Below are 13,433 nucleotides of genomic sequence, written 5' to 3'. Positions count from 1 at the left end.
CGTATTTACTGTAATAATAATGGATTTATTTTCCTGAGCAAAGGAGTACTTTAACCCTCACTGTGTGTCCAGCTGTGTGTCTGCGGGTGTGGCTGGGGCAGGGAAGGAGATTTTCAGGGTCAGCTTTTTCCTCATTCTGTATTCAGCCACTGCAGAGGACAGTTAGTGAGAGGTGGGAGGCGGGGGGGAGGCCTGCAGAGTCAGAGGCTCCGCATTGTTCGATTCTTCACAGGAGAGAAACCTGCAAGTGCAGCAGCTGAGGAAGCATCACCTTTGTTTTTGTTCCCTGTAGATCTATGAACTTCCTTAGAATCACAACACAGCTGAAACACATGCATTCTCCCAAACAAAAAAGGATTAGCCCAGCGTAAACAAACAAACAGTGATAACCAATATTATTTACATTATCTCACCATGTATATCGCTCAAACGGTATACCCGTATGTGTATGTTTGTGTGTGCAGCTAGGTAAATAAAGGTGGACGTGCGCTACTTTGGCTCCTTTGGGGTTGGGAGGGAGGCGGGGGTGCAGCTGAGTGCGCGTGCTGGCCGTTTATTTATTTATTTATCTAGCGCCCCCCACCAACCCTTTTCTCTTTCTCGCTCTCTCTGCCGATATTGCGTCTCTGCGTCAAATGACGCGCCAGGGATATATATAGGAGGGTCCGGATGGGACAGGAGAAGGCGCTTGTTCCTCCTCTCTTTCACTTCGGTCACTCCATCCCTCTTTCTCTTCCTCCTAGCATCTGTGAAGGAGAACGCAGTCATGACTTTTTCCGGTGATCTGTACTCGAGCAGCTCGTACCGGCGGATATTCTCTGAGGCTCCTCGGATGTCTGCGCGCACCAGGAGCCCCCGGCTGCCGGTAAGGACGACTCCGAATGTTCGATTATTCGAATTAAAGTTAGGGTCTTTATTTAATCACTTATATATTCATTTATTTAAACCGAGAAATAACTTTGACTGATCTTGGCTATATTTGCAGTTAGAATGTTCGTGAAGGTTGAAGTGAATTCTGTAACAATTAAATCTAAAAAGAGATCAGAATTTTCCAATCTTGTAATCCTTATACATTCTCCTAATACCCGAAGATCCCAGGATTCTGGGAGAATGTTCTTTACCGTGCGACCAGTGAAATATATGCAGTCTGGAGACAATATACAGCAAATTGTAAATTAGCTTCTCCAAAATGATTAATTCTCCTAAAGATCATGACACATGTCACCTAGAGTCTTGTCAGAATGTTTAAACATTCAGATAGTCATGAGAGTTAATGGAATATTCCAAAAGTTTGAATATTCAAAATGTAATCATATTAAAAATAAATATATTTAAAAAATAATAGAATATATTCACATATTCACCATGTAACCAAAACCAAGATATGCCTCAGTGTTTAAGGTAAGCATCTTTAAATATTCCAATTTAATGAAGGTTTATTTTAATTAGTTTGAATAGAGAAATCATAATACTAATTATCATTATTATCATCATCATTATTATTAAGGTGCAAGGAACAACAATATGCAAACTAGCTTCTATCTAAAGATATGCATTCACCTTTGAGCTTTGTAAACTAGAGGAATCAAAATATTCAAATTATAAAGAAAACTTTAAAATAATAACAATAAAGATAATTATTTTAATAAATAAATAAATATTTTACATTTTAAAAACACATTGCCAGAAAATCTAAAATTAAACATTTTTAGAAATTTAAAACATTTTTAAATATAATATGAATGTGGCATTTTAAAGTCAGTCTAAACTTACAAATTCTCCTTAGAACCATGCATTATTTCAACTTCATTGTCCCCCAGGAGGCAGTGTGAGGCCTATGTGCTGCATTGTGGCTTTGTGCTCTGGTTAAACTTGCTCTAATTAGTGCCTTGCTGCTTATGAATACATCCACCTTTAGCAGGATAAAGATTATCCACAAGGGGGTGCTGCTATCACTAAAAAACTATTGGTGCTTTGCATGAAAAACACTTTGTGCCCTAATACTATTAACACCTTACAAAGTCAAATAGAAAGTTATATTAAAATATCATATGTTCTGCAGTTATTGCCGGATAGCACAACGGCGGAGCTTGCGCGCACCGCAGCCGTGACCAACGAGATGAAGATTGTCCGCGCGAACGAGAAGGAGCAACTGCAGGGCTTGAATGACCGCTTCGCTTGCTTCATCGAGAGGGTTCGTGTGCTGGAGCGGCGTAACCGCGCACTGGAGACAGAGGCAGCAGCACTGCGCGAGCGCCACAGCGAGCCTTCGCGCCTACGAGACCTCTACGAGCAACGCACGCGTGAGCTGCATTCTCGTGCCGACGAGCTGGCTCGCGACGCCAGTCGTCTTCGGGTGGAGCGTGAGCAGGCTGGCGAGGCACTCCAGCGTGCCGAGGAGCGTCTGCGTGAGGAGGTGCGGCTGCGTGAAGAGGCAGAGCGTGCAGCCAGCAGTTGCAGGCGTGAGGCGCAGGAGGCAGGGCTTGCCTCCCGTGAGCTCCAGATGAGGGTGGAGACGCTGCTCGAAGAAATCGACTTCCTCAGGAGGGTACATGAGGAGGAGCTACGTGACTTGCAGGCCTCCCTGCAGGCCTCACAGGTAAAAACAACATTGGTACCTAAGGTATTGTTTGGTGATTGCTATGGTATTCCAGGTTATCACTGGAGGTTGCTTTGATATTCCAGATGATTGCTAAGGATCTCAAGCCTTGCGCAGCTAAATGCTATGCTGTCCCAGGTAGCATCACTGATTTTCTTGTATCCCAGGTGGTTGTTAGGATGTTGGCAGACTGCTACAATTATGTCAGAGGTGACTGTTAAAGTCATTGGTTTCCCAGGTGGTTATTATTGATGGGTTTTTTTTACACTTCAATTTAAATGTCGCTATTAAAATTCCATTTAGTGTAATGTACGTATTAAGCAGATATTTTGCATTAAAACACAGGCTTAAACTAGCAATGTTTATTAATTAAAATCCCTTTTAGTTCAATTTTGGAATAACTCATGATGCATGAGATGTAAAAGACGTTATTCAGTGTGGTTCTGCTTAAAACGGTTTACTCTATAGAAATATACATACACAGACCTAGCCTACTCCAAAAGTTACATAGTGCTGTTTCTGTAGAGCTGAGCCAAGAGCAGCAAAGACAGAGGCTCTATCCTCCATATTACAAGTCAGTGAATCCTTTAATACCGTTTTTTTCTTCATCATAATAAATCGCATGCGTAATTAATAATCAATGTGCGTTGACTGTGTGGTTGTAAGTAATGACTAGGGTGGAAGGGGTGAATAATTAATTGATGCGGGAGGTTCGTCATGATAGACTGAAGTCTGCACTGCAGCAAACAGTGAGGAGCGAGGAAATTTAAAGCATTCTTTCACAGCACAGGGTGGAGAGAGAGAGAGAGAGAGAGAGAGAGAGAGAGAGTTATTGGAGCAGTAAACTTGCTGCACTCCCTTAGTAGCGCAGGATTTTAGGTGTGGCTCTCTGCTACGTTTGGCTGGGATATTCGTGAGGTGAACTTAAGTGGCCAATTACAGCGCAGGAGGGCGGGGCCAGTTATGCCGTCGAGAATGTATAATTAATTAACAGCAGTCATGGTCAATGTTAAAGAGCCAAATGTAATTGTATGCGGAAGTTCAGAGACCTTTGATCAGCATTTGTATTTTTAATAAAGGAAGAGTAAAATAACAAAAAATAAATTAAAAATAATAATAAAATCATCACAGTGCCCTGATCAAAAGATTACAGTTTGCCAGATTTGTTGTAGGCAATTAAAAGTCTTTCACTTCTTGTATTTGGAACTAGTCTCTTTATTGCAGATACCCTGTAGTTCTGGGATAGACATCCACCTTGTGTTATTCAGGTAGTCCATAGAGAATTCTGTGGTACCCTTTTTAAAAAGCAATTTTTAAATTTCCTGTTTTCTTTTAGCCTTTTAACAGAAGGTTTCATCTTAGTTTCAGGACTATTTTTGTGAAATCCCAGCCTTACTGCCTCCAGTGCAGTATTCCCAATGCCACTGTAAGCAACAACTCCAAACACAGTAGGTTCTTTGCGGGTTCATCACAGTTCTGTTTTCATAAATCATCTGGCTTGTCTAGATGTTCTGTAGCATACTTCAAACATCGAGTTTTGTGAAGAGTAAATAAGCATGTTTTCTTTCTTATGACCCTTCCATGAAAACTTTGTGCAGCAACGCATTGCACCACCACTCTGACACAGCTAAACCTTCCAGCAGGTTCTGGGCAGTGATATGGGGGTTTTAATTAGCCTTACTCACCAACATACAAGCAATTCATGCACAGAGTTTTCTGAGTCTTCCAGGTCTCCTCATGACCTTCACAATTCCTCTGAACTGCCAGTTCTTAAAATACTTTCATTTTCAGAAATTTAGAGAAGCCTAAGGTTGCTGCATGTCTGCACAAGGTTTGAAGAATGTACAACGCTTGGAAACTGTTCAGTTGAGAGTTCCTTATTGCAGCTAGTGGCATGCCTCAGGACTGATTTGCTAATCAAGGCCTGAGAATTTGTCAAAAATATTAACCTACATTGGCTACACTGATGACTTTTATTTTATATTGTTTAATGTTATGGAAGACAGTGCTAGGAACGTAAAAAAAAATGTAAAAATATTGTAATTTTTTGGCTATTTAGATATGATTACTACTTAATGAGTATACTCAATTAAAAACCCTAACTAGCAATCTATTTCCTCTTGGGAAGCAGATCCCTTCTTTTACTTCTCATCAATTTGATTAAATTCCATCAGCAGCGTCTGTCCTGTGTGTGCAGATCTGACTAAAGCTTTCTGTGGTTTAACTTCAATAAAACTGCCGTCTTTTCAGTCCATTACACAAACTAATGGCAAATTCGTGTGACTTAACCCATTAAACTTCAATTTTACAAAGCTGTTGTCACAGAACTTGCGACATAAAAAGGTTTAACAGAGACATGGGTCCTAATCCTATGTGAGCATTGTCGAAGCAAACAGTGGCAGGAAAATCTCCCTCAGAACTTGAGGAAGTAACCTTAAGAATCTTCTTCTGATGACCATAGAACTAAACAATAATGTGATAAAAGATTTATGGATTTACAATATGTATACAACAGTGAATGTATAAGAACATAAAGAGAAGTGTCTGTCTTTGGGCAGAAGTGTACAGATGAACCATTTTCATTATCAGAGTGAGAATGAGAATTAAATATGAAAACCAGTGTTGAATGTTAGATGTTTATCATTGCATTTAATATGAGTATGTTAAGATTTCTAGCTGCAGTCGATGCAGGCACTGTCTAATCAGTAGGCTTGATGGTGCATGCAGCAACTTCATCTTGGGCAAATCTGGTTTGCACAATAGCATCAGTATCAGATCAGATCGAATGAACACAGCAGCTTAACCTCAGCACAGAAATATGCAGATATTTATTCCTGTTTTATGGATTTATGGATAACTTAGCTATTTAACTAGAACAATATATATATTTCAGGATATAGCTAGATTTTCGGTAAGATAAAAAAAAATGTTTTACACTCATTTACTCATTTACTTACAAAAGACAATGCAGTAAAAACATAACCAAGTTTAGAGAGTAAATATTGCTTTATACATTTAGAAACATCATAAACTGCATCCCAGAGATTTACTAGAAATTCCTATATGATGTCTATGATATTATATCATATTTTACATAATGCATTTTGTCTAAAATAACACATTTCTTCAATCTGTTATTGATGAACAGGTATCTGTTGAGATGGATGTGAGTAAGCCGGACCTGGCCGTGGCTTTGAAGGACATCCGCTCTCAGTACGAGGTCCTCTCAATGAGGAATCAGCAGCAGGCTGAGGAGTGGTACCGCTCCAAATTCACCAGTGTGACCGAGGCTGCGTCCCGCAACACAGACGCCATTAAACAGGCCAAAGACGAGCTAAGCGAGTACCGGAGACAGGTGCAAGCACGGACCCTGGAGATAGAGGCCCTCAGGGGCCACAATGAGGCTCTTGAGAGGCAGATGGCTGAGATGGAAGACCGCCACAGCAACGAGATTGGTGAGCTGCAGGTGAGCTGATAAAGATCAAACCGGACTAGGAGGGAGATATGAAAAAGTATGGTAAGAAATCTGGTATTTGCTGTTGGGGCTTAAAGATAAACTGGTTTTATATTGAAATTGCAATTTTAAAGAACTCAACTTTATCCTCATATCCTAGTTTAAATGGGAAAATGTAACCTGTTTACAAGGAGACTCTAAACCATGGCCAATCAGGGATATTACAACTGTTACTAAGTGGCAGTTTGGCACACTGCAGTTAGCATTCAAACCTCCAAAAGCAGATGTAATATAAATCTCTGAACTGTGCTATATAGAATGCTTACTATGTAGGCAGCATTTTATAACTCGAATTTATCATTGTTCCACTCTCTTACCTACTAAAACTCTGTGGATAAAGAGTCATTACATCAACAGTATTTCCCCCCAGCTGCACATTAACAACAGCACGCTAACAAACTAGCCATAATTTGCTATGCTAACCAGTGAGTTAGCAGGTTCTGCACATGCCATGGTTACAGATTTTCTGACACATACAGGCCACCAGGAGTCAGTATGATTGTTTCACAGTGTGAACAAGATTGACTGGCTGCTCCTTTAACTGTTGTTTTGCTGTAGGAGACGATCCAGCAGCTGGAGGATGCACTGCGCAGCACTAAAGGAGAAATGTCCCGTCACCTACGTGAATACCAGGACCTGTTGAATGTCAAGATGGCATTGGACATCGAGATTGCTGCCTACAGGTAAAAAAGAAATCAATTCCTCCTTTGCTCTTGTGTTCTAGTTATTGTTTGAAAAACTGCCTTCAATAAGGCTTTGTCCACATAAGCTGTTTAAAAATGCACATGGATTTGGCATATTCTAGCAAAAAAAGTTCCCTATTTAAAAATAGATCTGAAAACTGTTTTAACATGAAAATGATATAAATACCAAGATGTAAACATTTTTTGAGTGTCCTAAAATTCCCCGCTCTCTTTATAGGAAGTTGCTGGAGGGTGAGGAAACTCGTCTGAGCTCTGTGGGCGGGGTTTTGCTCCAGCCCACCTACTCTGGCCTCTCTTATACATCAGGACACGCTTTCAGTCTGGGCTCCTACAGGAGGGGTGTGACCAAGCCTGCTGAGGCAGAGGAGGAGGAGGAAGAAGAGGCAGAACCAGAGGCAGAAGCAGAGGAAAAAGAGGAAGAAGAAGGAGCAGAAGAGGAAGGAGAAGGAGAAGGAGATGAAGGAGAGGCAGGAGAAGGGGAAGGAGAAGGAGAAGAAGATGGTGAGGGTGAGGGAGAAGATGAAGGAGAGGAAGAAGGAGGAGAAGAAGAAGGACAGGAGCAGGCTGAGGAAGAAGGGGCAAATGGAGAGGAGGAGGTTAAAGAAGAGAAAGTAGAGAAAGAGGAGAAGAAGGAGAAGGAAGGTGATAAGCAGAAAGAGAAGGAAGCTGAGAAAGAGAAGAAGAGTGAGAGCAAAGGCAACAACAACAAGGTGGAAAGCAAGAGCGAAAAGGCAGAGAACAACAAAGGAGATAAAGGCTCTGTGGCCAAAAGCAAGTAAAGGCTTTACTGCTCCAGCTACTGCTGCTCCTCATACTCTTCTCCACCGGAATGTAATCTCCTTTACCTCTCTGTTAAGCACCCTCACACTAGCACATTTAGAGGTCTACCACCCAACCCAGGCCCACTGAGGCCCAGCAGAATGTAAGGATCCTGATCAGGATCTCAGTGATTTTTCATGCTTGACCTAAAGCTTAGTTCAGGCTTGGCTTGTTTTCTAATTAGTGATTATCACTCACTAGATAAATTTAAGATCAACAGGATTATAGGCTTTGGTCTATGATGAAGGTACCTTTGTGGTGAGTAGGTTTTTCCACATTAAATGTCACTTTTCAGAAAAAATATCCTAGCATAATGAGTATTTTGCTCAAGGTGTCCCACAAATTTCTGCAGTAGCCGCAGTAGCGAGAGGAACTTTAGCACAGTGGAGATAACAGATAACAAGGATAGCGTGGATCTGGCTCTATGACAGATATAATCAGCAAATCTATAAGTATTGATTTGTAATAAATAACGTTTATAAATTACAGATATATACTTTCATTTTCCAGTCAAGCCTATTTGGGTCAAGTTTCAAGGTTGTGGGTTTGGGTTGGGTTCAGTCAGGAATCTATTGTCTGTGCAGACCTCCGATATATACGCACAAGCAGAAACACTCACTCACGCATGCAAGTGCGCTCACACATTCTTCACACATCATCTCTTGATCTGTCCATATTTCCGGGTATGGTAGGGTTTAAAAGCAGCCCTGTACACACTTATAAAAAGGGATTCTTTAAGAGTTCCTTAATAATGGGAATAGTTATATTAGGAACTGACGATTCAAAAATTCCTACATGCAAATTTATCTGGGACATTTATTTCCCTGAATTTTTTCACCTCATTGGAAAGACCAGGTAATTTCAGTTTGAAACCCCTGATAAATTGTTCTATAATTCTAATACATTCTAATTTGCCAATACATACACTCTTAAATAGAACAACCATGTTTGTTTCTTTTGAGTGTGCCTGGGACTGACTAAATTAACATAGAATCTTTACGTTATAGAAAGCTTCTTTAAAACTTTCTTTATTTATAGAAATATTGGCTTCATTTTATTACTCAAAGAACCTTTTGTGTCACATTTAAAGAGTATAGAACCCCTTTTGATAAGAGTGCACAGCTATATGTAGCTGTAAGTAGTTAATGCACTTAAAACACTCATGACACTTTAAGGACAACAAACTTATGAATGGTCATTGAGAACTGAGGTAAAACAGTTTTTAATGTGAGAAATGGGGTTCGCAGACCACAGTGCTTGGTCACTCCATACATCAGTGTGACAAGTTACCCTAACAGATGGTGCTGGATAGAGTGATGATATTAGGCTGGAAATATACACTGACCTCCACAGGAAATGAACCATCTTCTCTGGTCCCAACTTTACGGTGCTATACGATTTAAACAGCAAGTTGGACATTGATGGATTCAAACATAACAGCAGGTGCTTTGTTGGGGTTTTTAGTAAATGTTACCAGCCAAGATATCAGACTGATCACCATAATATTCACCAAATGAACCAAATGTTTCCCCCAAATTTCACAAAAGTACTCCAGTGTTCATTCTTAAATTCACTCTTTACCTTTAAGATCACCCCATTTTGCTGGAAGTTTCCCCCTAATATTCACCCCTGTTCTGCAGTATTAGAAAAGTGATGTGCACATAAATGAATGTCTATTTCTGTGGTAGCCAAATTGCGGTTTCAATGTACAATTTATTAACCAAGATAAAAGATATACTGACTGAATCTACTTTGTCACTTTCTCACCATTTACAAATTTCATAACCAGCACTAAATAATCCACCCATTTAGTTTTATTGCAGTAATCACAGCACAAATGGCTATGTTTAATATGTAAAGATGAACAGTTTTCAGGGGACTGTCTTTGGATTGGATCTGAGAGATGGGTTTGAATTTTGCATCCAGTGCATCCCCTCCAGGAATGAAACACTTAGAGAATATGAAGACTTGAAATGATGCTGCTGTTTATCTTCCTAATCCTGCTAATTTTACGTTTGGAAAAATAAATCCTCCTGTAAAGAAGCTGTGTGGGGGCAGTTAAAGGTGTGCCAGCCTGCACATTATTTATGCCTTTTCCATTTCTGCTTCAGTCTTCCTAAGGCTTTATGTGCATGTGGTGTATATAGGGATGCTGGAGATTGCCTACAGGAAGTCTACAGGCTTAACTGTGTTTTATTTGTTTTAACTTTTAGTTCGTTCCGTTTCATATATTGCTGAAGAGTAGGTCTGCTAAAAGGAACGAGAAATCAAATGATAATATTCCCATTGTTTGCCTGTCAAATCAACCTTCAGTGGGCTCTGTTTTTTTGAACATAGCATTAGCACAGAAATAAGGCATAAGACCGTAGCACAGTCACGTGTGGGAATGGCAGAAACGTTGTTTGCTAATTTCATGACTGGCAGCCGCACACTAATCAAGCGCAGAATTGCAAAATTACAGTTACAGTTACAATTAGGTTAGCTTAGACAGAGAAGTGATGATTTTCTCATGTAAAAATAGCAGCACCCCACACAGTTATGTCTTGGTTGTGTCCCTATGTTCATACAATTACAAGAGTGACATAAGTGTTCACGTGGGCCTGTGTGTGTTGTTTGTTTTGATTCAGTGATGTTTCTAGGGCAATGTAATAGCACCGTTTCCTATCTAATGTCAGCTGGCCTTGACAAGTCCATTTCTTTGCTATGGCTGCAGATGGCAGAAGAAAGATAGACAGTGGAAGGGAGTGCTGTAATTAGAATTAACCACATACTTTTCATCCAATCAGATTGTGCAGTAAAGATTAACTGTTGTGTAACACACTTTATATTCAATGTATTCAGTTGTTTTGTATGTGACAGCACCATCTTACCACAGAGCAATAACTGAAATTGTCTTTGAGGACAACCCTTCATAGACACTCAGAAGTGCCATATACACTCTAAATGACTGTGACAGAAAAGGTTTGTGAGGTCAGTTTTCTATTTATATATACATATATTTTTGGTGGGAATTGAATTACTCTAATGCCTCATCACTCTTCAGTGATGTTCTTGTTGTGGTTTTGAGATTATGTCCTGCTGAATGTTGTGATAGGTTTGCCATCTAAAACTGACCCATTCCTGAATTATGAATGTTAGATAAACTCTGCATGCTCTTATGAGGACTGAAGCACATGGTCTATGGCTTGGTTTCTGATGAAAGCTGGAGGGGAACTAAATTGACAGCAAGATTTTTCTTTTTTTCTTTCTTTTTTTTGTCTGTTTGCATGGCCTGAGCCTTGGAGCTTGACAAAATAAGACAGGATGGGATAGACTTGCTTTGTCAATGTAAACAAATAATGTATGTACTGTAATTGCCTTAATTAATGAGAGCATTGCGATAGAGTCCTTGCAATTTTTTGCATTTTCACATGGTTTCAGAGAGAGCTAAGGGGAGATGACACCATTCTGCTAATCTGCTGCAACAATGTAAGCTGCTATCTCCATACAGTGGTGTTCTTAAAGCCAAATAAAGCCATTTATCAACCAAAATCTTTGTCTGTTTTTATTTTCTGTCATTCTAAACTACAAAAGCACACTTGTGACTTTGTGCGTACATGTCTTTGTGTGTGTTTGACAGTCCTTTGAAGACATAAACTACAATGACTTGATTCATAACAGCACATCTGAATATAATCTTAAATACATATAAAATGAATAACATAATTATTAATTATACGAATTAATGATAATTAAGGAATAATAATATGCACATCTCTACTTCACGCGAACGTATGATTACTTCAAAATATCCAGACCAATCTTTGTCTCACCTCACACAAACTCACACGAACACAAACAAGCATCAATACACTTAAATCCTGTGTTGAAATGACTCAGTTTTACCCAACACCTGTTGGCTCCGCATGTGGGCTGTCTTTTAGAGGGAAGGTCAGCAACAGCCTTCATCTGCCATTAATTAAACTGTAAACGTAGGCGTAATTATGCAGACCGGACTGTGGACCTATTCTGATTTATGATCTACTTCCACCTGGTCTGTGGGTTTGCAAAAAGAAAGACAGGTCAGATTCATTATGCATGAGCCTCCAAAAATCCATTACATGCTAGCACACTCTCACCTCATCTTTCCCCATCCCCACAGGACCAGTGAGGAAATGTCTGCTGGAATCCACCAAAAACATTAAAAATATGTAAAATGTAATAAACTTAAACAAACTTGGATAAACCTGTAAAACTTCAAAAACATAAAAATACCTGCACAAACCTGTATATGTCTGAATAAACCTGTATCAATCTCTGAAAACATGTACAAATCTTCATTAACATACAAACACTTGGTAAACCCAAATAAAAATGCATTTCCCTGTATAAATTAGTGCAAACCTGTTCTAACATGGTAAAACCAGAATAAACCAGAATAACCCATTGGGACAATGAAGACCATATCTCTGTCCAATTAAACATGTTTCTTTCGCTCTTGTGCTTCTCTCTGTCCCAAATCTGTAAGCATTACAAATATGTACAATAACTGAATAATGACTCAAAACCAACACACACATTTACATACAACAATACAGGCAGGTTTACTCAGACTGATGCTGCAGAACAGAGCACACACACACACACACACAGTGCCCTCCTCCTCCTCCACAGGGCACAGTGACTCAGCAAAGCTTCCAGCCGAAAAAAAGCATACAATAAAGAATTGAATCATATGAATTCAGAGCAGGTTTCATCACTACTGGCTCAAGAGAATCCCCTCTCACTACCCTGGCTCTATTATTTTAATTATTCAACACGCAATTCAAAATCAATTCACAGAACAGAAATAATTATCTCAGGGCTATCCTTGAAAAACATCCCAAGTGATACATTAACACCTAAAATTGTGAAACTTTTCTTACAGTGATACTTATAACAAAGAATTAACATAAAATAGTATGTATTCTTCAAAATATATCATACCCAAAGAGATTCTAGTCCTATTATTTCATGTTGTCTTGTGATGGGTACAGTCCCCTAAAAGAGTATTGCTGAGGAAACAAGTGTAAAAAGAAAAACTCTTTCTGATCACAAAAGGAAAGAACAATATAGGACCCAAGACTCAATATACATTATCATAAATATATGGTTGCATTTACCTATGGGCCTTTCAAAAGCTGATATTCTCACTCTCTCTGGGTGGTACAACTCTGTAAAGTCTGGTATCAGGAGACAGCTGGTTCAATTCCCGGCTGGGAGTCCCACTGATCACAACTCACTAATCAATACAAGTTTATATCCAACCATCCGTAAGCACTTATCCAGTTCAGGGTCACAGTGGGTCCAGAGCCTACCTAGAATCATTGGGCGCAAAGCGGGAACATACCCTGTAGGGGGCGCCAGTCCTTCACAGGGCAACACAGACAGACACACACACACACCCACACACACTTTTGAGTCGCCCATCCTCCTACCAACGTGTATTTTTGGACTGTGGGAGGAAACCGGAGCAGCCGGAGGAAACCCACACGGACATAGGGAGAACACACCAACTCCTCACAGACAGTCACCCAGAGCAGGAATCAAACCCACAACCTCCAGATCCCTGGAGCTGTGTGACTGCGACACTACCTGCTGCACCACCGTGCTGCCCCACAAGTTTATATTCACAAAGATAATAGAGTTGGGCGGTTAGTCTTCTCCTGCAAGTGTGATGAGTAGTCCAACTGTGTTGTGTGGGCTTGCTTCACATGTCTTGAAGGAATCATGTGCTAAACTAAGCATCATGTGCTGATGACCTTGCTAGCAGTGCAAC

General features: G+C 40.0%; 1 protein-coding gene across 1 annotated transcript; it reads left to right on the top strand.

The window, feature by feature from the left end:
* The first annotated feature begins 702 nt into the window (after nucleotides 1–702).
* LOC136678933 (low molecular weight neuronal intermediate filament-like) lies at nucleotides 703–11,145 on the top strand. Its single transcript, XM_066657129.1, has 5 exons — nucleotides 703–865; nucleotides 2,063–2,599; nucleotides 5,748–6,065; nucleotides 6,672–6,796; nucleotides 7,035–11,145. The coding sequence occupies exons 1-5, from the start codon at nucleotides 767–769 to the stop codon at nucleotides 7,594–7,596; spliced, it is 1,641 nt and encodes a 546-aa protein (XP_066513226.1). The 5' UTR covers nucleotides 703–766; the 3' UTR covers nucleotides 7,597–11,145.
* Nucleotides 11,146–13,433: the final 2,288 nt, after the last annotated feature.

This window comes from Hoplias malabaricus, chromosome Y, assembly GCF_029633855.1.
Source record: "Hoplias malabaricus isolate fHopMal1 chromosome Y, fHopMal1.hap1, whole genome shotgun sequence".
NCBI classification, from domain to species: Eukaryota; Metazoa; Chordata; class Actinopteri; order Characiformes; family Erythrinidae; genus Hoplias; species Hoplias malabaricus.
Note: the sequence above shows the minus strand (reverse complement) of the source record. Positions and strands in the feature narration are given on the sequence as shown.

What these genes read in the sequence shown, in the direction of transcription:
- LOC136678933 (XM_066657129.1), top strand. Translation starts at nt 767, where the DNA reads ATGACTTTTTCCGGTGATCTGTACTCGAGCAGCTCGTACCGGCGGATA. An exon ending in CCAGGAGCCCCCGGCTGCCG is followed by an intron (nt 866 to 2,062) that starts GTAAGGACGACT and finishes TATGTTCTGCAG; the next exon opens with TTATTGCCGGATAGCACAAC. An exon ending in ACGAGATTGGTGAGCTGCAG is followed by an intron (nt 6,066 to 6,671) that starts GTGAGCTGATAA and finishes GTTTTGCTGTAG; the next exon opens with GAGACGATCCAGCAGCTGGA.